The sequence below is a fragment of the Ornithorhynchus anatinus genome, chromosome 12 (genome assembly GCF_004115215.2).
Source record: "Ornithorhynchus anatinus isolate Pmale09 chromosome 12, mOrnAna1.pri.v4, whole genome shotgun sequence".
NCBI classification, from domain to species: Eukaryota; Metazoa; Chordata; class Mammalia; order Monotremata; family Ornithorhynchidae; genus Ornithorhynchus; species Ornithorhynchus anatinus.
In genome coordinates this window covers 228,817-254,319 of record NC_041739.1, presented here as the reverse complement: position 1 = coordinate 254,319, position 25,503 = coordinate 228,817, and the positions used below count along the sequence as shown (strand labels likewise).

At 54.4% G+C, this 25,503-nt stretch overlaps 2 protein-coding genes across 9 annotated transcripts in view; one reads left to right on the top strand and one right to left on the bottom strand.

Moving 5' to 3' along the window:
• Nucleotides 1-11: 11 nt before the first annotated feature.
• On the top strand, nt 12-15,173 carry CNOT7 (CCR4-NOT transcription complex subunit 7). 4 transcript variants are annotated; one of them, XM_029076991.2, is made up of 7 exons: nt 12-95; nt 8,025-8,227; nt 9,675-9,868; nt 10,374-10,535; nt 12,179-12,323; nt 12,927-13,052; nt 13,503-15,173. In XM_029076991.2, the coding sequence occupies exons 2-7, from the start codon at nt 8,111-8,113 to the stop codon at nt 13,629-13,631; spliced, it is 873 nt and encodes a 290-aa protein (XP_028932824.1). In that variant the 5' UTR covers nt 12-95; nt 8,025-8,110; the 3' UTR covers nt 13,632-15,173. The 4 variants fall into 4 exon arrangements, with proteins under 4 accessions (XP_028932824.1, XP_028932823.1, XP_028932826.1 ...); XM_029076990.2 differs by having other exon boundaries at nt 21-148; XM_029076993.2 differs by having other exon boundaries at nt 23-148; nt 12,942-13,052.
• A 1,294-nt stretch (nt 15,174-16,467) lies between these two features.
• The window catches only part of ZDHHC2 (zinc finger DHHC-type palmitoyltransferase 2), a 35,681-nt gene continuing 26,645 nt past the window's right edge, over nt 16,468-25,503 (bottom strand). For 2 of the 5 annotated variants that reach the window (XM_029076865.2, XM_029076867.1), the window contains 2 exons: nt 22,939-23,012; nt 16,468-19,349 (listed from right to left, as the gene is read on the bottom strand). In XM_029076865.2, the coding sequence (XP_028932698.1) occupies nt 22,972-23,012 (41 nt within the window). In that variant the 3' untranslated portion in view covers nt 16,468-19,349; nt 22,939-22,971. Of the gene's footprint in view, nt 19,350-20,618; nt 20,798-22,938; nt 23,013-25,503 lie in introns of those variants that run through there. The other 3 variants (XM_039913710.1, XM_039913711.1, XM_029076866.1) reach the window with 3 other exon arrangements.

The window sequence follows — 25,503 nt, the reverse complement described above, 5'->3', positions numbered from 1 at the left end:
GCGCCCGCCCGGCCGGAGGACGACGCGCGACGGACGGCGGCCGCTCCCTTCCCCTCGCCGCCGCCTCGGGGTCCTCGCCCGCCGCCGGCCGCCGGGTACTGTCTCTATGGCGAGGAGGCGGAGGAGGAGCGCGAGCTCGGACGCACAAGTAGTTCTTCGCTCGCGCGCGCGCGCGCGCGGGGGCCGCGGCGGGAAGGGAAGCCCAGGCGGCGGGAAGAGGGAGGGAGGGAGGGCGGCAGCCCGGGGGGGGGGGGAGGGGGCGGCGCGGGGTGATGACGTCAGAGCGCTGGGCTCCCGAGGGCGGGGGGGGGGCAGAGGCTCCCCCTGTCCGCAGGGATTGTCAGCTGGGTGACGGTGGGCGAGTCACTTCACCTCTCTGGGCCTCAGTGACCTCATCTGGAAAACGGGGACGAAGCCTGGGAGCCCCACGGGGGACCACCTGATGCCCCTGGATCTGCCCCAGCGCTGAGAACAGTGCTCTGCACCTAGTAAGCGCTTAACAAATATCAACATCATTAGTGTTGTTATTACTTCCCTGGGCCTCAGTCCCCTCACCTGGAAAAGGGGGATTAACTGTGAGCCTCCCGTGGGACCACCTGATGCCCCTGGATCTCCCCCCACGCTGAGAACAGTGCTCTGCACCTAGTCGGCGCTTAACAAATACCAGCATTATTAGTATTACTCACTTCTCTGGGCCTCAGTCCCCTCATCTGGAAAAATGGGGATTAACTGTGAGCCTCACGTGGGACAACCTGATGACCCTGGATCTCCCCCAGCGCTTAGAACAGTGCTCTGCACATAGTCAATGCTTACCCAATACCAACCCAATGCTTACCCAATACCAATTATTCTCTCTATCTCACGAGCCCCTAACTTTGGCGTTGTCCTCCGCTCATCTTTCTCATTCAACCCACATCTTCCCCACGTCACCAAATCCTGTCAGTCCTTCCTTCGCAACATCTCTACCATCCACCCAAAGTGCTACTACACTGATCCAAGCGCTTACCACAGAGAGACGCATCATAATCTGGTGAAAAGAGCATCTCTGGGAGTCAGAGGACCTGGATTCTAATTCTGGCTCCGCCCCTTGACTGCTCCGTGATCTGGGGGCAAGTCAGTTAAGTCTTCTCTGTGCCTCAGCTCCCTCATCCGCAAAATGGGGATTCAGTACCTGTCCTCCCCCTACTTAGACTGTGAGCCCCATGTGGGACTGGATTTTTTCGTTTTTAATGGTTTTTGTTAAATGCTTATTATGTATCAGGCACTGTACTAAGCGCTAGGGTAGGTACAAGCCAATCAGATTGAGCCCAGTCCATATCCCTCATGAGGCACGCAATCTCAATCCCCATTTTACAGATGAGGGAACTGAGGCCCAGAGAAGTGAAGTGACTTGCCCAAGGCCACGCAACAGACAAGCGGCGGAGCCGGGATTAGAAGCCAGGGTCCTTCCGATTCCCCAAGCCCGTGCTCTAACCGATAGGCCACACCGCTCCGCTTTTATCTTTTCTTGCCTTATGCCGGCGAGCCGTGTCCGACTCGTAACGACACCTATCCACCCTAACGCTTAGTACACTGGGCTCGGTGGAAAGAACCCGGACTTGGGAGTCAGACGTCATGGGTTCGAATCCAGGCTCTGCCATGTGTCAGCTGTGTGACTGTGGGCAGGTGACTTCACTTCTCTGTGCCTTTTACCTCATCTGGAAAATGGGGATGAAGACTTTGACCCTCACGTGGGACAACCTGATTACCCCGTATCTCCCCCAGCGCTTAGAACAGTGCTCTGCACATAGTAAGCGCTTAACAAATGCCAACATTATTATTATTATTACAGTGCTTGGCACATAGTGAGCACTTAAATACCGCAGTTATCATAGTCTGCCTTGATGACTGCATCAGCCTCCTTGCTGACTTCCCTACTTCCTGTCTCTTCCCTCTCCGGTTCATGAGAAGCGGCGTGGCTCAGTGGCAAGAGCCCGGGCTTTGGAGTGAGAGGTCATGAGTTCGAATCCCTGCTCGACCCCTTGTCAGCTGTCTGACTTTGGGCAAGTCACTTCACTTCTCGGAGCCTCAGTTACCTCATCTGTAAAATGGGGATTAAGACTGTGAGCCCCACGTGGGACAACCTGATTCCCTGTGTCTACGCGAGCGCTTAGAACAGTGTTCGGCACGTAGTAAGCGCTTAACAAATACCAATATTATTATTATTATTACTCTACTCCCCAGATTGTTTTTATAAGAAGCACTCAGTCCACAGTTCTTGTTTCTTGAAAAACCTCCAAAGGTTGCCCATCCAGCTCCACAGCAAACGGAAACGTCTTACCGTTGGCTTTAAAGCTCACCCCCTTCTACCTTCAGCGTGGCTCAGTGGCAAGAGCACGGGCTTGGGAGTCAGAGGTCATGGGATCGAATCCCAGCTTTGCCACTAGTCAGCTGTGTGACTTTGGGCAAGACACTTAACTTCTCTGTGCCTCAGTTACCGCATCTGTAAAATGGGGATTAAGACTGTGAGCCTCACATGGGGCAATGTGATGACCCTGTATCTACCCCAGCGATTAGAACAGTGCTCTGCACATAGTAAGCGCTTAACAAATACCAACATTATTATTATTAATCTACTACAACCTAACCTGCACATTTTGCTGCTTTAAAGCCAACTTTCTCATCGCCGACCCCTTGCCCACTTTCTCCTTCGGGCCTGAAACTCCCTCCCCCTTCATAATTGGCAGCCCACCTCCTCATCTTCAAAGCCCTCCTCAGATCAAATCTTCTCCAAGAGGTTTTCCCCGATTAAGTCGTCACTTCCCTAACTAAACTCTCCCTTCTGTGTCAGTGTGGCTTAGTGGAAAGAGCCCGGGCTGGGGAGTCAGAAGGCGACGGTTCTGATCCCGACTCTGCCACTTATCAGCTGTGTGACTTGGGGCAAGTCACTTCCCTTCTCTGTGCCTCATTTACCTCATCTGTAAAATGGAGATTAAGACTGTGAGCCCCACTTGGGACAACCTGATGACTTTGTATCTACCCCAGTACTTAGAACAGTGCTTGGCACATAGTAAGCGCTTAACAAGTGTTATTATGTGTGCACTTGGGTCTGTTTCCTTTAAGCACTTTGATATTCACTCTTCACCCAGCCCAACAGCATTTTTGTACACATCCCTCTGAAATTTATTTTAAGTCTGCCTCCTCCTCCTGTAGTCTTTAGACTCCTCGTGGGCAGGAACTGTCTACACTTTTTTGTATTGTACTCTTCAGTCATATTTATTGAGCGCTTAGTGTGTGCAGAACACTATACTAAGCACTTGGGAGAGTGCAATATAACAAGATAGAAACCATTGATTGATTATGAAGATTCAGTCCCACCTCTTTATAGGGCCCAAGCTCCCCACCCCCCTCATCCCTTCTCCCCCGATTAGACTGTAAGCCCGTCAAACGGCAGGGACTGTCTCTATCTGTTGCCGACTTGTTCATCCCAAGCGCTTAGTACAGTGCTCTGCACATAGTAAGCGCTCAATAAATACTATTGAATGAATGAATCGCTTTATAGAGGTTCACTGGCCCTCATGGGGCCCAGCTTCTCACCCCTTTCCCCCGGAGGGGCTGCCGTCCACCCTGCTGCCGTCCACCCTGCTGCCGTCCACCCTGTCCCGCCGTGGAATTTCCCAGATGTGTCCAGCTGAGCCGGTCAGCCCTCCGGCCCCCCGGCGGTCTGCCTGGCCACAACTGCCCTCCCCGGGCCGAGGAGGGCAGTCTTGGCGTCGAGGCCGCGGCTCTGGTGGGGTTCCCCGGGGCTCTGCCTACGGTCGGAGTACGAGGAGTTCCGGGAAGGAAAGGGGACTTTGGATTGTCAGTTTCCTGAGGGTCTTGCACCCCTGTCTGAAACGTAGAGCAGTGTCTCCATCTTCCCCTGCTCTCCTCATGAACTGAGCGGTTTATCCCATGGTATGTCAGATCCTTCTTTCCGGTCACGTAGCCCAAGCCTTGTTAGCGTTTGAGCCCTTTTGGGGAGCTGTGGTGACCTCGTCGGATAACGTGAAGAACTGAGCCAAGAAACCCTTTAGGGCCTTTATAATAATGGTGGTATTTGTTAAACGCTTACTATGTGCAAAGCACTGTTCTAAGCGCTGGGGGGATACAGGGTGATCAGTTTGTCCCACGTGGGGCTCACAGTTTTAATCCCCATTTTACAGATGAGGTATCTGAGGCCCAGAGAAGAGAAGTGACTTGCCCACAGTCACACAGCTGACAAGTGGCAGAGCCGGGAGTCGAACCCATGACCTCTGACTCCAAAGCCCAGGCTCTTTCCACTGAGCCACGCTGCTTCGTGGGGGGGAATGAAGGAGTTAATTCCCTTTATTCCTTGAACCCGGGTCTTTCGATTTTCGTTGTCCGATGCGGGCTCCAGAAAGGGCCAGGAGTCTCCCCAGCTGTCCCTCCTCCCAAGGATCTTCTGTGTGGGTTATGGCCCTCAGAAATTAGGTTGAATTGCGAACGGTTGTATCGAGGGGTACGTTTTCCCAGGGATTTCTCTTATAAATCAGAATCGGCCCGGGAACCTCCAGGAAGAGAATATGAAGCTTCTTGGCGGCCTAAATAGTGTAACGTTAAGCACCGCTTCATCTTTGTTCAAGAAATTCAGAGTATAATAGCGCAACGGGAAATGCGATATGATTGTGAGTCGTTAGCCGAAGGCTGCAAAGAGTTGTCTGTTTTGCTGACTGGCAGTGGTTTCTCAGCTTTAGTGAAGAAAGTGTCCAATTTAGGTTGAACAGCTGCAGCTTTCTTCTTGTCATCTCATAGTACCCCATGGCAGGCTAAATCCCTCAGAACACCTCTGCATGCTGTTGAACTCCTCGCTCCATCCGGGTTCTTTAATCATTTTTCTGAATTCATCAGCTTCCTTGAAAGTCGTTGCAATCCCAAGAGTTCAGCTGGGCCGGGGGTAACCCCACACCGCCTCTTCGGGTCGTGAGGCATTGGATCGTTAAGGATGGATGAGTTCCTCCTTGGACAGTGATTCCTCTGAATGGGAAATAATAGCATTGATTAAGCACTTGCTGTGGGCAGAGCGCTGTACTGAGTGTTTGGGAGAGAACACACGGGTGGAAATTGGATGTGGTTCTGCCCCACAGGGGGCCTCAGAGTCTGAAGAAGAGTGTTGTAGCTCACCCGTATCCATTCATTCAGTCACTCGTATTTATCGAGTGCTTACTGTGTACCAAGCACTGTACTAAGCGCTTGGTAGAGTACATCTTCCATGCTTAAATGGATTTGCCTCCCCATTTGAATAGCTTCCTTGGTTATCTGCCCTGTGAGGGACGGAAGGGGTGTCTCGAAAATTCATTCATTCAGTCGTATTTAATGAGTGATTACCGTGCGCAGAGCACTGTACTGAGTGCTTGGAGATTTCAGTTCAGCAATAGAGACAATCCCTGCCCACACCGAGTTTACAGTCTAGAAAATCTGGCCCAGATTGGGTAGCTCTCCAGGCACTGTGAATGGCTTAATCTCAGCCCCGCGCCGGGGAGCGATTTACCTACCTGTAGCTCTGCCTCCTTCCCTGTGAGCAGAAAACGGGTCGGGATCAATCAGTCCTATTTATTGAGTGGTTTCTGTGTGCAGAACACAGTACTGAGCGCTTGGGAAAATGCAGTACAATGGGTTTGGTAGGCACTGTCCTTCCCCACAAGGAATTTATGGTCTAGAGATGCAAACAGCATGGGTGTAAACCTCTGTGATTGTAACCTAGTGAGGAAGGTAACGGCACTTCAGGTGCATCAAGCTGGGTGATGATAATATTAATAACGGCGGGTATTTGTTACATGTTTGTTATGTGCTGACCGCTACTATGCTAAACACTATGCTAAACCCTGGGGTTGAGATTAGACCATAAGGTCACACATGGTTCCTGTCTCGTGTAGGGTCCGGAGTCTAAGCGGGAGGGAGAACGGGTGTTTAATCTCCGTTCTACGGATGAGGAAACCGAGGCCCAGAGAAGTTAAGCGACTTATTCAAGGTTGCACAGCAGGCATAACGTTGCTAAACTCTGCCCTTTCCTCTCCATCCAAACTGCAACCGTGCCGATCCAAGCTCTTTTCCTGTTCCGCCTTAACTACTGCATCTGTCTCGTCACTGATCTCCCGGCCTCATGTCTGTCTCCACTCCAGGCCATGTTTCACTTTGCTGCACGGATCGTCTGTCAACAAAAATGTTCAGTCTGTGTCTCCCCACTCCTCAAGAACCTCCAGTGGCTGCCCATCTACCTCCACATCAAACGGAAATTCTTTACCGTTGGCTTTAAAGCACTCCATCACCTCGCCTCATCCTACCTCACCTCCCCGATCTTTTGCAGCCCAGCCCACATTCATTCATTCAGTCGCATTTATTGAGCGTTTATGAAGTGCAGAGCAGTGTACTAAGCACATGGAATGTACAAATCTGCAACAGATAGACACAGTCCCTGACAAACAACGGGCTCACGATCTAAACGGGGGAGACAGACCACAAAACAAAACAAGTAGTCTGGCATCGTCTAGGGCCAGCTCACTCCCAGGCCCCGATCTCATCTATCTCGTCGGCGACCGCCTTCCCACCTTCCATATAGGCCAGACCACCGCTCTCTCCACCTTTAAAGCTTTACTAAAGCCACATCTTCTCCAAGAGGCCTCCCCAGTTAAGCCCTCTTTTTCCTGGCTCGCTCTCCCTGCTGCATCATTCGTGTACTTGGATCCGTGACCTTTGGACAGTTATTTGCCCACCTGCAATCCCACCGCACTTACGTACGTGTCTTTGATTGATTGATTATAAAGTTATTCAAATTTATGTCTGTCACCCCCTCTAGACTGTAAGCTCATTATGTGCAGGGAACATGTCTGCTAATTCTGTTGTACTCTCCCAGATGCTCAGTCCAGTGCTCCGCACAAACTAAACACTCAAGAAATACCATTGACTGAAATGGAGGAGCCAGGATTAGAACGTGGAACTTCTGCCTCCCGTTTACTAGACCACCCTGCCCCTCAGCTCTGTCATGGGCTGGCTGTAAACTGGGTGTGACTGTACTCATTTTTCATCTTTTCCATACGTTGGTTTTCTAAATTAGCCTTATTGACTGGAGTGTGCATTAGCCAGATCCCAGTGGCATCAGTTCTCCGCTACCTCGGGGGTTACATTCTGGAGGAGCCCAGTGTTAATCCACCCACTGAGCCTTTGTGGTTGGAGACAGACTGCTGGCCTTAGGACACAGCTGACCGGGCCTGAGGTGGGATCGCATGAGGCAAGAAGGCCACTAAACTTACATACATAAGCACACAAGGACTTGCATACTGACAGTAATAATAGTGATAACTGTGGTATTTGTTAAGTGCTTACTATGCGTCAGGCACTATACCAAGTGCTGCGGTAGATACAAGCAAATCAGGTTGAACACAGTCTCTATCCCAAATGGGACTCTTAGTCTTAATCTTAGTCTTAGTCTTTTAGTGCCATTGTTCTTGTCTGTCCGTCTCCCCCGATTAGACTGTAAGCCCGTCAAACGGCAGGGACTGTCTCTATCTGTTGCCGACTTGTTCATCCCAAGTGCTTAGTACAGTGCTCTGCACATAGTAAGCGCTCAATAAATACTATTGAATGAATGATTGAATGAATAATCCCCATTTTACAGATGAGGTAACCGAGGCACAAAGAAGTGAAGCCACTCGTCCGAGGTCACACAGCAGGCAAGTGGCAGAGCAAGGATCAGAACCCGGATCCTTCTGACTGCCAGATCCGTGCACGGCCCACTGGGCCAAGAGATATATATGTGCTGGAGGACGTTTGAAGGTTATACAGCCTTGCGGTCAGTTGAGCAACTTTTGACAAGCAGATAGATGCCAGTTCGCGTTTTGAAATCTCTGAAGGATGCCAGGCCGGATCTTGGTTTTCCACTCCTTTTCGCCGTGAACGGTTACACAGTGAGGTAACGAGGGACAGGTACAATTACGACTCATGGGAATTCCAATTTACCATATCCATTTTTGTCTGGACTATTTTAGGTTCAAAAATAAAGGATTTATGAAACTTCTCTTTGCCCAAGTGTTACATTGGATGCCTGGCCCCCAGACCTGCCCGTCTCCTCACTATGCCAGCTGCCACCGTGGATCATAGCCAAAGAATCTGTGAAGTTTGGGCTTGCAACCTGGATGAAGAGATGAAGAAGATTCGTCAAGTGATTCGGAAGTACAATTATGTCGCTATGGTATATGAGCAAAACCACATTTTTACACAATTTTTACACGCGGGTTCCTCTGAAAGGCCCCGAATCCCAGCCCTTAGGTGGCTTTGACCCGGTGAGGTCGGCATTCATTTGGGTGGCGGCAGGAGAGGGAGCAGGGATAGACGTGAAACTTTCCCTAGGGGAACGTGGTGCTTCGGCATTCATCCAGCCGGCAGTTTCGGGGTCTCAAGAACCCCCTCCCTCTTGCCGGCCCCATCCCTGGCTGTCCATTTGAAATTCTGATCTGTCCACTCAGCATTGCTCTAGTTTTTCGCGTGACCTTGGAAGGTCATTTTTTTCATGGTTTTCTCATGGAAGCCTACAGAATGAACTCCCTCAGCAGGAGGAGGAGTGGAGAGGAGAAGCAAAATGGCCTTCTGGGTCAAAATAGAGAAAGTACTTCACTTAATAAATGGGGATTCACTGGTGACTAGAAATGTGGGTTATTTCCAGCCCAGGGACATGCGCTGTTGCAAGGCGAAGCGGGATTTCTGCTTCCTGACCAGCAAGCAGTGGGAACCTTGTAAACGTTCCCAGGGTTGGGTGGGTGGGCGGGCCTGGAATGCTTTTCCGGTTCTCGTCAGAGCGGACGGGCCTCCTTGAGGTGGACAAAATTTAGGGAGTGCCCAATTTGCTGTTTGTGATCACCTGCCTGCGTGAGTTAAGTGGGGAGTGAGCTCAGAATTGCCTTCATTGGAAATACAAAACTGGAAGCGTTGGGCTTTTTATCCTCTCCTCCTCCTCCTGGAGGTTGAGTCCTAGAAGAACCTGGCCCTTGGTTGGCCATGGTGGTTAGAGCACGGGCCTGGGAGTCAGAAGGTCACGGGTTGTAATTCCTGTTACTTATCTGCTGTGTGACCTTGGGCAAGCCAGTCGACTTCTCTGTGCCTCAGTTACCTCTTCTGTAAAATGGGGGTTGAGACTATGAGCCCCACGTGGGACAGGGACTGTGGCCAGCCCAATTTGCTTATTGTCAACTCCAGCGCTTAGTACAGTGCCTCACACATAGCGCTTAACAACGACCAAAATTATAATTATCACTGAGAGGCAGCTGCAAACCCCAGGGACACTTCCCTCCCTTCCTCTCTCTTTCTCCTTCCTGTCTTTCTGCAGGGCAAAACATTCACTTGCTTTTGAGAAATCCAAGGAACTTCCCAAGGAGGAGCCCCATTTTCCAATTGGTTTAAAGAACCAAAAATACGTTTCCTATTTCCATGTGACCCTTTTGAAAGATTGCAAGGGCAAGAATATTTCCAGAGAGGGAGGAAGAGAGGTTTGTGGAGTGCGTATGTGTGCGCGTGCACACAGTGTTTAAAAGTCATCTACAAAGTAGTGAGTTCCTTGACTTCTGTTATGGGAAAAACTCCACTGTCTGGCAGTGGACCAGGGCCCTGTGATTGTCATTCACGAATTTCGCCCTGGTTTGCAGGACACGGAGTTTCCGGGCGTGGTTGCTCGGCCCATCGGAGAGTTCAGGAGCAACGCGGACTATCAGTACCAGTTGCTGCGCTGCAACGTAGACTTGCTCAAGATCATTCAGCTGGGATTGACGTTCATGAACGAACAGGGCGAATACCCGCCGGGAACCTCGACATGGCAGTTTAATTTTAAATTTAACTTAACGTAAGTGGAAATGAGAACCCACACTAAGCCTCAGTGTTTAGTGGGGAACTGTCTTCTTGACTCCCGCATGTTCTCCGTGGACCACCGGGAGAGCAACCAATCGATCGACTGAGCACTTACTGTGTGCCGAGCACTGTACTGAGCGCTTGGGAGAGTACGATGCAACACGTACTCTACCGAAGGCGAGTTCACAATCTAGAGCTGGCCCTCAAAAAATAAACCTTCCTTTTCCCCTCTGGCATTAAGAGAGTCGGGCATTTTAGTGATAAAGCCAAAGGCTGTGGTTAAGCGTGGTCTACTTTGAATGGAAGGAATGACTTTTCCATTCTCTGGAGAAAGATTTGGAAGAGCCCCAGCCAGTGAGGAAAATGGGAAAGGACTTATCTCAACCCCTGTATCTCGGCATCGGATGTTTGGATATTTGGATCGGTGAAAGAGTTAGAATCGGTGCTACATTTCCTTCTTCAGAGGGAGGTGACCCTTCTTTTCCTGTCTTCCCTGTCAGGGAGGACATGTACGCCCAGGATTCTATCGAACTCCTAACAACTTCTGGCATCCAGTTCAAAAAACATGAGGAAGAAGGAATCGAAACCCAGTACTTTGCAGAACTTCTCATGACCTCCGGCGTGGTGCTGTGTGAAGGGGTGAAGTGGCTTTCGTTTCACAGGTGAGCGTCCTGGGGAGGCCTGCTGGGGTTGCTTACCCTGTTCTTGGCCGGCGGGTACTGCCTCGACTGTGGATAACAAGCTGGTTTTCAGGTTTTTTTAGGTATTGATTATGCTTTCTCGGAGGTCAGGAACGAACAAGTCTAGGAGCACCGACATAGTTGAAATCAGTCAGTCAGTGGGATTTATTGAGCACTTAGGGTGTGCAGAACACTGTACTGAGCGCTTGGGATCAGTCGATCGATGGTATTCATCGAGCGTTTACTGCGTCGAGAGCACTGTTGTGAGCACTTGGGAGAATACAGTAGAAGAGAATTAGCGGACTCGTTCCCCGCCCATAACGACCTTACGTTAGAGACGGGGAGACCAACGTTTATATTAATAAAACATTTGAAGATGTGTACAGAAGTGCTATGGGGTTGTAGGTAGGGTGAATATGAAATGTCCAAAGGTGACAGATACAGTTGCATAGATGATGCAGAAGGGAGAGCGAGCAGGGAAAAAGAGGGCTTAATGAGGGAAGACCTCACGGAGAAGGCGTGACCTTAATTGTGTTTCGAAGGTGCAGAGAGTGGGGGTCTGGCAGATGTGGAGTGGGGAGGGAGTTCCGGGCTAAGGTGAGGACGTGGGAAAGGGCTGAGATAGAGGAGATGGGTAAGCTGGTGCTAGAGGAGCGGAGTGTGCGGGCTGGAGTGTAGGGCTGGACCGTACCGGGAGATTGGGGAGATGAGGTAGGATGGGGCGAGCTGATCGAGTGCTTTAAAGTTTGGGAGAGTACAGTATAACAGAGTTGGTAGACACGTTCCCTGCCCACAAAGGTGTCCAGAGGGGGAGACGGACGTTACCGTAAATAAATGAGTTACGGAGATGTACGTAAGTGCTGAATTAAGTCATCTTCGGCAAGAGGGGCTGGGTCGTGACGCTTTGCCGACTCAGTGATCCACCGTTGCTCATGCCAACCTCCTGTCGGGCCAAGATTGGCCACCGTGTTCTATTGAGCTCAAGCTTGGCAGTGTGTGAGCCGAGGGGAGGACCCTGGAGCCCCAGGGATGGAGCCTGGTGGGGAAGGACAGCTCTTCCTGCTGCCCGTCCCAGGCAGGGAGGACAAGGACAGGCTCGTGCTCCTGATACCGACCCCTCCTGATGCTGTCTTGGTTGTGGCCCCTGGGGGCCGGTCTGTGGTGGAGGAGGTTGCCAGGACCGTCTTCTTTTGCCCCAAACTGGAGTCAGGAATGGACTCCCGTACCCTGACCTCCATGTGACCTCCGAGTCGGCACCATTGCCGCACCAGATCCCCTCCGCCAACCGGCCCCGGGTTCGGTCCGTTGTGCCCGTGGACCCTTTCCAAGTCTTAGGGCTGTGTTTGACCTTTAACCTGGGCCTGGAGCCCGCCCCGGGGACTCACTCGATTCCGTTGGGGGCGGGGAAGGGTACGGGGAGGAGCCTCAGTAAGGTGGAATGGGTCCCGGAGTTAGAGCCCCGGTGGGATGTGGGTTTCGGAGCGGCTTCCGGGGGTGGGAAGGGCTGGGGGCGGCGTTCTTGGTGTTGCCGTGGACATGCCGTAGAAAGAGGAGGATCATGGGTGAGGCGAGGGTGACTGGTTTTCCATTCACCTGTGGGCCTTCCTCTCTCTCTTTCTCCCCAGTGGCTATGACTTCGGCTATCTCATCAAAATCCTGACCAACTCCAACCTGCCGGAGGAAGAACTTGATTTCTTTGAGATCCTCCGGTTGTTTTTCCCTGTCATCTATGACGTGAAGTACCTCATGAAGAGCTGCAAAAATCTCAAGGTAAGCGAGCCACGGGGCGGGGGGGTGCCCGTTATTACCCAGAATCCCCTCCTTCTGCCCGGAAATGGGGCTGAGGTCCTCCAAATGGGGCTGAGGTCCTCCTTCGACGCTGGTCTGTTCAGCCCAGCCGCCCTGGCGTTCCAGATCGAACGCTGGTGGTCCTTGTGGACGGTGTGGAGAGGGGGGGAAGGAGGGCAGGAGAGCAGGGCACTGGCCGACTGACTGCTGGGCCTCCCGAGGGGCCGTGCGTCTCCGAGAGGCCGTGTCGGGGTCGGAGGAGGCCCGAGGAATAAGCGTCAAAGAAGTAGCGTCCTCGTTTTTGTTGTTACTCTGGGAGTAGTGGGATCGAGCCCCGGAGCGCTCCCCCGGCCCGAGGACCTCTTCAGCGTGGGCCGGCTCGGAGGGGCCCGGGCCGCCGCGACGAAGCCGAGGCCGCCGCGTCGGCCTTTTCCCGGGACCGGTGCGGTTGCGGGCCACGTGCCCGGAGCCTGCTTGGGGCTAAGGGACCCGGGGCCGGCGGCCGGGGGAATGCGGCGGGGGCCCAGGGTGGCGGCGTGGTCCGTCGAAGGGCTGGTCGGGCGCGTCTGGTCCCAGTGATCGCAGCTCGCTGTGTTGCAGGGCGGCCTGCAGGAGGTGGCGGAGCAGCTGGAGCTGGAGCGGATCGGGCCGCAGCACCAGGCCGGCTCCGACTCGCTGCTCACCGGAATGGCCTTTTTCAAGATGAGAGAGGTAGGCGGGCACCCTCGGTGCCCCTGTCCGGGCCAGCCAGCGGCCGGAGGATCGGGGCGGTGAGCCGATGGCGGCTGGGACTCTGGGGGCCGTTAGGGGCCCGAGTGCCGGGCGGCAGGGGGTCGGTGCAGAGGCTCTGGAGGGTCCTCCCTTCCCCCCCCTCACATCCACTGGCTTAACCTTTGCCGGCAGCCAGATCGCCGTCTCTCCGGGACCCGGTTCCGCCTCGGTTGCTCGCGGGTACCGGATCGCAGGGCCGTGAGCGGGGGAGTCTTCGCCCAGAGGGTCGGGGGAGCCCTTTCCCCGGAGCGGCGGCCGGTCTGGGCCGAGAACGGGCAGCCCGAGCCGTCTTCGGGGCGGCGGGATCCTGCTCCCGTATGTGCCCCTAGTGGGCCGGCGGGCGGTCGCCCCGTTCGGGTCAGCGCGTCGAGGTTTCCGATTCCGTTTCAGATGTTCTTTGAGGATCACATCGACGACGCCAAATACTGTGGGCACCTGTACGGCCTGGGCTCCGGCTCATCTTACGTGCAGAACGGCACCGGCAGCGCCTACGAGGAGGAAGCCGACAAGCAGTCGTGACCGGGTCGGGGCCGTTCACGCTCGTCCTCGGTTTTACCTCAGGGTCGTGGTCGGCTCCCCGGACAGCGGGGGAGCCTTCGTGTTCGGGTCCCCCCGGGCTCCCCTCTCCCGCTTCCTGCCTCCCATCTCCCCCGCGCTCCACGGTCTCCCCTCAGAGCGAAATCGGAAGCCCCCGCTCCCAGATCTGGGTCTCGACCTGTAGAAGAGTTTCCGGTTCGATCCGACCCTGACCCCGTCGGGCCGGCCCCGCGGCAGCGGCAGGGAGCGGGGAAGAGCTGAGTCGGAATGAGGATTTGGTCGGAGTACCTAGTCGGTCTTAGTTTTTTTCCCAGTGAACGAGCACTGACTGTAACTTATTTCCCCATCTCACGTCTCTCCCCTCCAGAAGGCGAAGTTTTAGCTACTCGAGATTGTGACCCATCAATTTTGCACTTTAGAGAGTGACTCGGACTCAGCTCCTCTGTTTTATTGGAAGTTTTGGTTTTTCTTGCTCTTAGCTTGAAAAATAACCATCAGCCAAGCTGTCCCCCCACGTTTCCTCGCCTCGGAGCCGGGCGGAGCCGGACGTGTGCCTGGCACTCGGTCGGTCGGTCACTCCGTCGCCCGGTAGAGCAGCGCGAACCCGAGAAAACTGCCGACTGCCCGCGGACCCCAGGGGCCACTGGCTTCTGTTTGGCAGGTTGAGCTGCCTGGGGCTGGCTGACCGCCCCGCTCCTTCCACGCTCCCTTCGGGAAAGCCCGCGGGGTCGGCACCGGGTTTCTGCCCGGAAGCCGGAGTCCTCGGAGGCCAGCCCCGGCTCCACTCCCGCTTGCCCGCTCGTAAAGACACGTCGATGGTGAACTCGGTTGCCCGGCTCTCCAAGCTGACGCCGTTACCGACGACGCCCAAAGATCGCACGTCACCTTAGGGCTCCCTGGCCCGGCATCAAGTTGAAAAAAGACAAGATTTTGCCTTTGTAGCGGCTACAAAGAGACACCCCTCCCCGGTGTGCCGTGACGAACCGCGGCGGGCCCCCAACCGGGCAGCAGGGCAGTCGCCCGAGCCCGGGAGCGAACGCTGGTTTATTTTCACGGTTCGGGTATATCTGGCGATATATTTCAGCCGACTCGTCCCAGGGGATTTGGAAGCCCTCGTCCCGGCAGAGCCTGTGACGGATCGTCTGTCCGGGCACCCCTTAGGGAAGAAAGCAGCCACCGATTGCCGGCCCGAGTGGCGGAGTCCGGGAGCATTGGAATGTCGACCGCTGCTGGCCCGAAGGGAGGGTCCCGACGGCGGGGGAGTGTCAGTCAGCCGCTGACCGCTGCTGGCCCGAATGGAGGGTCCCTGCGCTGGAGGAGCGTCAACACTTCAATCAGCAATATCGAGAATTCCCCAGAAGTTCCTCCGATTGATCCGTTTCCCTTGTACTTTCACAATCTCTTTGCATTGCTGTAACTGGCGGTCCTTTTTAAAACAAAGAAGAAAACTATTTGCAAAACAGAGGGTATTATTTGTTTTTAAAGCTTTTGTAAATAAAGGCTTCAGAACTGTTTTCTTACATATTCCCTGACTGGCGGTGTGTGTCGGGAAAAGTTTCCCGGGCCCGCGGCCGCAACCCGAGCGGCACGCTTCCCCCGGACCGCAGCGGTCTACTGACCGGAAGGGCGTCCGCTGTCGGGATCGTGCACGGGGAGAGGCCTGTGCTTCACTTCCTGCGGGTCTGATGCCCCGGGCCTCTCCCCCGCCCGCCTGCCCCCGGCGCGGAATGGTGGCTGAGGGGTGGCTTGGCAATGGGGGGGAGGGGGCGTTGGTGCGCGTGTGCAGCTGGGGACCCTCTTGTTAGGAGGCTGCGCCCCCTCCGGCTTCTCCACACGCTTTTTAAAGTGCGGCCCCCATTCGCCACGACCAAGGCCGAGGTCGGGCCCCGGGTTAAAAAAGCAGAAAGGTCTTGGGCCCTTATCTTCTGTATGATACTCACTGGCCAGCGCCCCCACACACAAGCCGGTACCGGCCCAGTCTCCGCACTCAGTGGCCGGGACTGCCTGGGCCTGTACCTGGCTCTGGTCCGCCCCTCCGTCCGGCCAGAGCCTGGTTCAGCTCACCAGCCCCTGGGTGCCCGGGGCCGGGGCCCCAGGTGGCCTGTTCTTCGTTCTCTGAGTTGGGAGTGATGCAGGTCGGGTTCTACCAGGATCAGCAGCAGCAGCCCACCGGGCCCACCCTTGAATGGTTTGGGCTGCTGCTCTTTAGTACCCGGCAAGGGGAAAGTCCCGTGTGTCCTCAGCATGGTCTCAAGCGGGAAGTGGCCCAGGAGCCTACTGTGCAGCTGGGCTGATAGCCTCCGGCCAATCCAGTCTACTCGGCCTCTCCTCCCGCCCCCCGGAACTTTAACCTCCATCCTCAGTGCACGTCTGCCCCTCAAATTCGCCCAGGTCCAATTTCAGGCAGGTCTGCGGGCTGGGGTCGCGGCCCTCGGCTTCCGTCTCACAGCTGGAGTGGGTTGAGGTCCTTCTAGACAGGCCTGTCCCGCGGCAGGGTGCCGTAGTGGGGAGAGAGTGCACAGCTTCCCCCCACCCCCTGGCCACATCCCGTGCCCACCCTGGACACCTCAACAGGAGTCTTCGCCTCCCGGGGCAGTTCTACCCCAGGGGGAGTCTTCTGTCCTGGCTCAGGGTGTGGTGAGCTGAGGCTTAGACTAAAAAACAAGTCTAGAGGCTGCCCCCCCCCCACTTCCCTGGTAACGTCGACTCCTCTCCCGCCGGCCTCCCCGTAGCGAGCTGGGGTCCGCTCCCCACCGGGGGCGGGGGAACCGTCTCCTCCTGCTAGGCGAGGCGGCAAAAAACGAGGGCCGACCCAAAATACGATAAATGACTTTATAGAATACTTCTTCCAGCTGCAAGTCAACAATACAAAAATACCGATACTGTTTACGGAATACAAACAAAACATCAAAGCTACAAGCTCCGGGCTCCGCGCAATGTCAGTGGCAACGACCGGCGGCGGCCCTCGCGTGGTCCCGGAGCGGCGCCGTCTTCAACGGCCCGATCCCACCCGATCCGCCTGCAGTAGAGGGTGCCGACCAAGGAGCCGGAGGACTGCCGGAGTCGTCCCGGTGGGCTGCTCTGTCGCACCTGGGCCCTTGGGTCTCGATTTGGGGGGTGGAGCGTGGGGAGAAAGGGTCTCGCTGAAAGGGCGGATACCTCAGCCTCCCGGCGAGTGCCGAGCGGACCCCAGTTCAGCCTGTAGACCCACCGGTGCCTCCCGCAAGGGTCACGTTTGGATTTCTTCAGGAGACAGAATGCGACTCTCGGTCCCCGCCCTTTGCCGATTCTCGCCGGCCGGAGCGGCTCCTTCCGTGCCGGCATCCAGCCCCTCGGCCCACTCCGCAGCTGCCCTGCCACTGCACGGCTCAAGTTTCACTCTGAAAGGCACCAAGTTGAATTCCCTTCTTTTCTGCTTCACCCGCTCCCTGGTGAGTCGGGAAACGTGTCCAAGAAAGTTAACTGCCCAAAGGACCAGCCCTCACCGGAACCCGCGCCCGGAGGTCCGCCAGCTCCCCCGACCCAGCCGGACCGGGAGCGCTGGTCGGCGGGGGCCCTTTCCGCCCCGGGGCCGGCGGGCGGAATTAGATTTGAAATAGCAGATACGGATGTTGTTGCCAACAACGTTAGTAAAGTGTGGAAATGCCTCACAAGCAAATTGCTGGGGGTCAAAACACCGTCCAAACGAAATGTGGACACGCTCTGTCCGGAGGATGGCCAGAGGTCTGGATGTCGGCCAAGGACGTCGCTGGAAAGGGTGGGTGATTTTGATGCTGCCTGTCTTAGACGGGAGAGAGCCCTTCCAGATCGAGAAGGGGACGAAGCGTGGCCGGCGGCTGCAGCACCCGGATACCTCCGGGCGACGGCCACTTGGGCGACAGGCCGGTTCAATCCACTGCCGCCCTCCAGCAGTTCCTAAAGGAAACTTGGTGCAGAACTCCTGCTCCGGTCTCCCTCCTGCTTAGACTTTGTGCCCCATGTGGGACAGGGACTGTGTGCAACAATATACTTGTAATGGCCCCAGTGCTTAGAACGGTGTCCGACACATAGTAAGCATTTAACAAATATAAAAAAGCTACCTTCTGAGGGTTTTGTATTTGTGAGAGAATTTGCATTTAAAATTGATTTCTTTGCATGACCCGCCCCCCTGCTTTCCTGCCCTGGGGTGGAGAGAAGCCTCATCCCATGATCCGGGGCTGGGTTTGCTGAGATACCGACAGAAGGCAGAGAGGGCAGGAGGGGGACTATCTGAAAGAAGCAGAACACGTGAAGGTCAAACCTCAGCTCCAAGATTTTCTGTCCTGCCACAGCTGGGCAAAATACCGTCCCTGTCCCAGAGGAGACTCTGATCTTGCCCACAGGGCAGATTTTTGAGAAGCACAAGTCAGATTTTCTCCAATGTTGTCTCTTCCCCATTTGGCCCTTGGACATTTCAGTCGGTTTGCAGCATGACGGCAACGGGTGGACGGACAAACCCCAGGGCCCACCTCGGCCTCCTCGCAGCTGTCCAGTCCGGTCCCCCATCACGCTTACCTGTCCCTAACTCGGCCGTCGGCTCGCACAGCCAATCTAACGCCGGACCCTTTTTAAATCATCGCCGCCCCGCCTGCGTGGCCAGCGGCAGCAGTCCTGCCACGGAAAGTCTATTCCCAGGGCATCCGGAGCTGTCGTTAACTGAGAGCTCTCTGGGATTCCTAAGAATCTGTTGTCTTTGCGGAGAAGGGAAATTCTCATTAAGGCAATTTCAAAATGGCAAGCAAATGTCACGGAAGTGCAACCCAATTCACTGACTGGACTTGGTTATGCAACAAAAATGTCTTCACCGCTAAGGCAGTTCCCTGGCTGGGGAGTCATTGCAGAATTTCTTCGATTACCATTTAAAGGCTCAGATCCTGGGACTCGCACGGTAGCCAACTGTGAGCTAGCATTCAAAAAGTGCACCAGATACATCCTTTAGAGAAGAAAACGGGTGTCGGCCTACAGGCAAAAGCCCCCAGTAAGGGGGCCACTGAAGGTGGGAGGAAACAAATCACTTATACGAAGTGGGTCATTAACATCTCTCAAGTTTGAGTTCAACAAAACCGATCAAGTCACACTGCTCCGACATACTGAATGCTGATCGATGGGGGTGACCCGTTAGTGCACTTTAGGGCATCTATCCCCTGGGCTTCTGGTGCGATGTGCAAAGATCACTGTAGCCGAGGCCACATTCGCAGTAGATCACATGCGGGGGCAAATCACATTTTTCCACTTGGGATATTAATCCTCTCTTTTGATTTTGGAACTAAAAGAAGCCACTGAATGCTCGATATCTAGTTTTACTTCAGAGTTTTAACATTTGGGCTTTTGGGTACTTGACAAGTCCTCGAGCTTGGGAAACCTTGGGCCCAGCAAAAAATAAAAAGTCAAAATTCCTCTTCTTCCCAGCGACCAGCAATCCGTGAGGCAAAGTCCCAAGCTTCCGGGATACAACCGACCACTCCTCTGGTGTAGCTGGATAAGGAGGAGGGTGAAAGCTGAATGCCAGTGATGAGACTGCTCCAAAAACATGCCCTTCCAGGCCAAATTCTAAAGACAAAGGCCAAGCCATTTGTCACAGAGGGGTCGTCGCGCCAAATCCAACTATAACTGGGATGCTTACACCATCGTCAAACTGGAGGTCTGGAGCCCAGGAACCCTAGTGCCGGGTGGAGCCGGAAGCTGGATTGACAAGGGAGAGACCGTCGGATATGAGAAGGAACGGTTTAACCCAAACTCACTGTGTTACAGAAGAGTTCTGGCTCCTGTCAGCATCCAGCCCAAATAAATGCCTCTCCCAGCCCCCGGCCTTGGCCGGATCCCCAACCCAGGTCCGGCCGAAAAACCCAGTGAGGATGTGCGGGACCGTCATTCTCCCACGTGCTTTCCCCAGCTGAGCTCGGTCCCTTGGACCCTCATGGGGGATCCAGGAGCCCCGGGACAACCAGCGGGAGATGCTCCCCCTCGTCACCTCTCCAGTGGAAGCTGCCTAAAGCCCCAGCCAGGGTCACGTGGCCTCCTTCGGCCCACAGCTCCTGGCCTGAGCAGCACTGAGGTGGCCCTGGAGGCTTAGACTGGCCGGGGGAGATCTGAACCGGGCCAGATGACAGTGCCCGTCCCCGGGGGAGGCGGAACACGGGCGGGATCCAGTTGGTGATGGGGTGGACTCGTGCGGCGGGAAGAAAATAAAAAGCCCTGGGTGTCAGGGGATTCCTTCTCCAAAGAATCACTGGGAAACCCTTTAAAAATCAGATTCAATTTCAATCACTCAAGCCACAATTAAAGATGCAGGCACCTAGACTCAAAGACTCCCACCGACGCCACCTCGAAACTCAGGAAACCAAAAGTTCCGATCGGGATCAAAATACCTAACTCGCCGGAAGTGCACAGCTGACGGCATCCAATTTCAGGGCCGAACCCGAGAGCCACCTCGGAGCGGGGGGCGGGGAGTGGAGGTGGGAAGGAACTCGATTCTGATTAAACTGGGCGCTAGTCACCTGTGGCAGACCCTGGCACTTTACAAATCAGAATAATCTCAGCTCTCTCAGGTTCACTCTGAATTCAAACTCGCCTCCAGCTCACACTTGTCTGATCTGCTCCTGTCCCTAGGCCCCGCCCTGAAGAGGAACTACGGTTACAGCGCTGAGGACAGGGCTTGGCATGGAGCGAGTTTAACAGATACCACCATTATCATTTATTGTTAAGCGACAGTGGAGCGAGGTGAACCGTTTTCACCATCAGAGTACTTGGGATCAGATTTGAAGACTCCCAAATTTGAAATCTGCTGCGTGTCGGAGGTAGGGAGAGGGGGATTTCACTCGCATTCCCACCACCGCCGCGGGGAGTCAGCTCAATCGCAAATTCTCTCTCCGCAGCTCGAGATGAGGGAACGCCTCTCTCCCCCAATTGCTAACTCAAGATCGCCTTTCATCATTCAGCAGGAATTGCTGCTAGCTGAAACGGTTTTTATGATACAAACATGGCTGTTCTAGTTCAAGCAGTGACCCGAAGGAAGCATCTAGGCTCTCGGGCTCTCTCCTCTGACTTGTCTGGCCAGGAACAAACAGGAGTAGTGGGCAATGGGGGTGGGAATCTTGCTTTCCTCTCACCCGCAGCACCGTGACTTGGAACTGAAAGGTAAAGCAGAAAGCCCATCGGGCCACAGACAGTAGCAAGTTCACCATCTCACATCGAGAACCCAGTGGCTCCCATGGGCTCAGAGCCCAGCAGCCAGCACCTTCGCTCACTGGTCCCGGGAGGCCCCGCCGGCCAGTTCGGGGTCAGAATGGGGGTGTTTCCAGGGTCCCGTGCCAGTCATAAATGTATGTGGTGCGGGAGAGGGCTGTGGGGACCTGAACCCCTGCTGGAGCCCAATTCACGATTTCCCTTCCCTCTCTTTTGATGATGGGGAGGGTTTTCCCAGCATCTTCTCCCCCGTCCCTCAAACCCACAGAATCCAGGAGATGAGACCCACAAAGCCCAACGCTTGTGAAATTCTGCCCTGCACCCTTCCCGCAAGTCCCCGCCCGGACCAGATTGTGTTCCTCCTCTGTTTCTCTCCCAGGAGTTCTCCTTTCGGCCCTCCCCTCCCCTGCCTTTTCATGTCTCTGTTTTTGGGCAGTGGTAAGAGAGGGCCCGATGGATCTGGCCCTGCCCTCCCCCACAATGGACTCCACCCTGTTTCTCGCGCCCAGGGGTTACCATCTCCCTGGTCTCCCTGATCAACAAAGTGTGGAGGAGGAAGGGGGGCGGAGATTGAAAGCAGCAGCCCGGGAGAGGGGTCTCTGAGGCTTCAGATCTCTGATCAGGCTGGATGCAGCTGCTCGGGTCGCTCAGCAGTCCGGGATGCTTGGACAATTGCTAGAGGTCTCCAGAGAGCAAGGATGGAGCACAGGCAGAGCACAGCCAGAGTTTGGCCAGAGCGTGTTCTAACCCAGCCGGAGCGGCTGGGGGTCGGTGCCCAGCGGGCAGGGACGACTCGATTTGGTCACATCTACTTCCCTGAAGTTGCCCAAAACAAAACCCAGGCGCGTCCTAGTCAACACAGAACGTAGACAGCTCGGGAAATTTGTTTCATCTTCATCATTTGATTTATCTTGGCTGGAGAAAGTGTCCTTTGCTGTGCTGACACACTTTGCTATTTGCAGTGTCTGAGTGGTTTTTCAGGTGGCATCCGGTATGTGATCATGACAACTCTGAAGTTAGCTGAATTTAAGCCCCATGTGGAACAGGGGCTGTAGCCCATCTCATTATGCTCTATCAACCCCAGCATTTAGTGCGGAGCTGCAGAGCGTAATGATCGTCCCAGACTCCCTCCGCAGGCTGGCCTGCCTCTCTGGTCCCGCCTCTCTCATTCATTCGTTCATTCATTCAATCATATTTATTGAGCACTTACTGTGTGCAGAGCACTGTACTAAGTGCTTGGGAGAGTAGATTATATTTTAACAATAGTCACATTACAACGAGTTTACAGTCACGCCTCTCTGGGCCGGCCACTGAGGTCTCCCAGCGGTCCCAAGCAGCTCTATGGTTTGAGGCTCTGACTCACAGAAATTGTACAAGCAGCATGGCCTCGTGGAAATAGCATGGGCCTGGGAGTCAGAGGACCTATGTCTTAATCCCAGCTCTGCCACTGGCTTGCTGTGTGACCTTAGGCAAATCACTTACGTTCTCTGTGCTTCAGCTTCCTCAACTGTAAAATGGGGATTAAATACCGGCTCTCCCTCCTACTTAGACTGTGAGCTTTATGCAGGACAGGGACTGGGTCTGTACCTTCCCCAGCGCTTAGAACAGGGTTTGACATGTAGAAAGCACTTAACAAATCTCATTAAATAAAATAAAAATTGGGACCAAGCAGCTAAGCCTTCTTTTGCCACGAGCATGCTCCGGGGGCCTCTCCGATGGATGGGCCTCACGGCCGGAGCTGGTTGAAGAATCATTTATTTCTCCAGGTAACAGGGACTACTTGGTTGACAAATTCATTCATTCAATCATTCGTTCGTTCATATGATGTAAGAACTGTCAGGCTGGAGGCAGACTGGCCTGAGCCTGCTCATCTGAAATCCTACAACTAGAGCAAACACGTGTGGGAAGAAAAACCAAGAAATCTAACGGTTGCAACAGAGAGCGAAAGCACCGTTCCTTCCACTCAACATTTCTACAAAAAGCCAAACTTTTCTTTCCAAAGTCCTGCCCCTCCAGACAGCGTGCACCCTGGGAGACTGTGCGGGGGAAACGGTCCTGAGGTCACGGTTGAAAGAAATGAACTTACTTCTCAGCACTCAGGGGTTTACCGGAAGTATGTCTAGGTCTCGTTTTCCATGGTTAGCGCAGGATTGCTCATACCTTGAGGGAGACACAACAGTACCGGAAGACCGGACATCAAAGGTGGTGCCGCACGAGGCCACCCTGTGGAACCCGGGAAACGTAGGCCGTAGTTGGCCTCTGTCGAAAGGGCCCCGGTAGCCGAAGCTCTCAGAAACAGGTGGAAAGCAGACCCCGGAGGCCCAGGTGGGACGATTCCAAGCTAACTCAAACCCTGAATGCCCCCCTCTTATTCCCTCCCTCCTTCCCTCCCTTCCCACCCTATGACCCACCCTGAATCCGATCCCCTCTTGCTTAGTCTTCCAGCTTGAGCCTCCTCAGGCTCACAGCCTCTCCCAACTCGCACCCGGCTGTGTCACCGACATCTAGTCCACGAAGGCATGAAGCCGGCCAGGGGACAGCCTGCTATTTTCGGGGGAAAGCGGCTTGGGTAACGAAGGGCCGATGGCGGGCGTGGGGGCCAGAGAGGGACCCCAAGGCTTGGAGGCCGCCAGCTCCTTGAGCCTGGAGGGGGACCGAAGCGCATGCTGCTGGCGGATCTCCGGGAGACCTGAAACTGCCCGCTGCATAGAGCGCCCCTGCCCCTTCAGGAAACCCATCGGTGGCTACTAAGCCGCTCGTCGGCAGCGAGGGCAGGAGAAGGAGCGGAGCGGACATAAAAAGGCTGCAAGAAATGCTGGGTGAAGAATGAGGAATTCATGTTCATGATTTTTGATTTCTATCATACGATTTAACTGGGAAAAGCAGTTAGCTCTTTCCCTTTGCGGAGAGCCTGTCTCAGCCTAAACTCCTGGCGGAAGCAGCGTGGCCTAGTGGATGGAGCTCGGGCCTGGGAGTCAGAAGGTCCTGGGTTCTAATCCCAGCTCTTCCACTTGTCTCCTGGGTGACCCTGGGCACGTCCCTTCACTTCTCTGGGCCTCAGTTCCCTCATCTGTAAATTGGGGATTAAGACTGTGAACCCCATGAGGGACACAGACTGTGTCCAACCTGATCAGCTTCTATCTATCCCAGCACTTAAAACAGTGCCTGGCACATACCATAAAAAAAAAAGTGTTTGGGAGATGAGGTGTGAGAGACTCGGGCGGCAGCCCCCGGATTTTGGGTGAATGGGGTCCGTGGGGTAACCAGCTATGGGTGGGTGATGGTGGATGGATACATCTCCACTCTGTCCTTGAGACGGAAGCACTCCTAGGCCTAGATGCCCAGATTCCCAGATCTGCCACTCGGGACCGAATCGGTCAGTCCGGTGGTTGTCCAGACAGCGGTGTGTGCCTGAGGCCCAAGCGGCCGGGATCCTGCACATGAATAATAATAATAATAATGATGTTGGTATTTGTTAAGCGCTTACTATGTGCAGAGCACTGTTCTAATCATTGGGGTATACAGAGTCATCAGGTTGTCCCACATGAGGCTCACAGCCTTAATCCCCATTTTACAGATGAGGTAACTGAGGCACAGAGAAGTTAAGTGACTGGCCCACAGTCACACAGCTGGCAAGCGGTGGAGCCGGCATTCGAACTCATGACCTCTGACTCCCGAGTCTGTGCTCTTTTCACTGAGCCATGCTGCTTCTTAGCCAGTCACCATCTCCCCCTCACTAAAGACCAAGTTCTGTTCTTCCAACACCCCAAGAAACGCTAGGAATCCCAATCGATCCAGCTGTGGGAATTATCCAACCCTGCCCGTGGGCAGTGCTATGTGCGCTGAGCGTTTGGGAGAGTACAATAGAGGGAGAAGCCACGGTCCCTGTCTCCAAGAGCTTCCGGTCTCACAAGAATTGGAGCACTGGTTTCCAAGCAAAGAACCCAAGCCTGAGTTGTGGGAAGAACTAAGGGGAGGGGTCAGAAGAGAGAGCAGCGAGAAAGGGGGAGAGGGAGTGGGCAGCATCTGGGTAAGAAGAATGGTGCTGAATGCACAGATGAGGAGATGGGGTAAGATGAGGCAGGGTCCGGGTTCTTCTCTGGAGAAATCATTGTGTAAGATCCAAGGGTAGAAGTCTGGCTCTAAGTCTGGCCCTTCCCACTTTCAAGGGCCCTTGAAAAGCCACTTTCGGGAGGTTTCCCTGACTGACCTCCCACCTTCTCACCGACACCACCCTATAAGCCTCCCTTATGTCCCTTATTAGTTTCATTATTCCAGTTAGACTCATTTCTGCTTAAAGTTGTCATTACTGTCTTCAAAACCCTTTTGAGATTGCAGGTCCGCCAGGAGGCCTTCCCCAATCACCTCTCAACTTCCCACTTTATGTTCTCCCATTGCCTCTTCCGCCCTTCTGCTGAGTCACCTGAGCTGAGCACTTCCCTACATTTTTTATATACTCTACGACACCTCCCATCTGTAATTTATTTCAGTGTCTGTCATCCCTCCTAGGCTGTGAGTTCTCTGAGGAGAGGGACTGGATCTAACTCTTTTGTACTCTCCCAAGCGCTTAGTACTGTGGTCTGCACACAGAAGGTGCGTTATAAATGTTATTAATGAGGATATTAATGAGGAAAAGGAAGAACATTCCCCA

Coding starts and splice junctions, on each gene's coding strand:
- CNOT7 (XM_029076991.2), top strand. CDS start 8,111: ATGCCAGCTGCCACCGTGGATCATAGCCAAAGAATCTGTGAAGTTTGG. Junction 9,869..10,373: donor AATTTTAAATTTAACTTAAC/GTAAGTGGAAAT, acceptor CTTCCCTGTCAG/GGAGGACATGTACGCCCAGG. Junction 13,053..13,502: donor CCTTTTTCAAGATGAGAGAG/GTAGGCGGGCAC, acceptor ATTCCGTTTCAG/ATGTTCTTTGAGGATCACAT.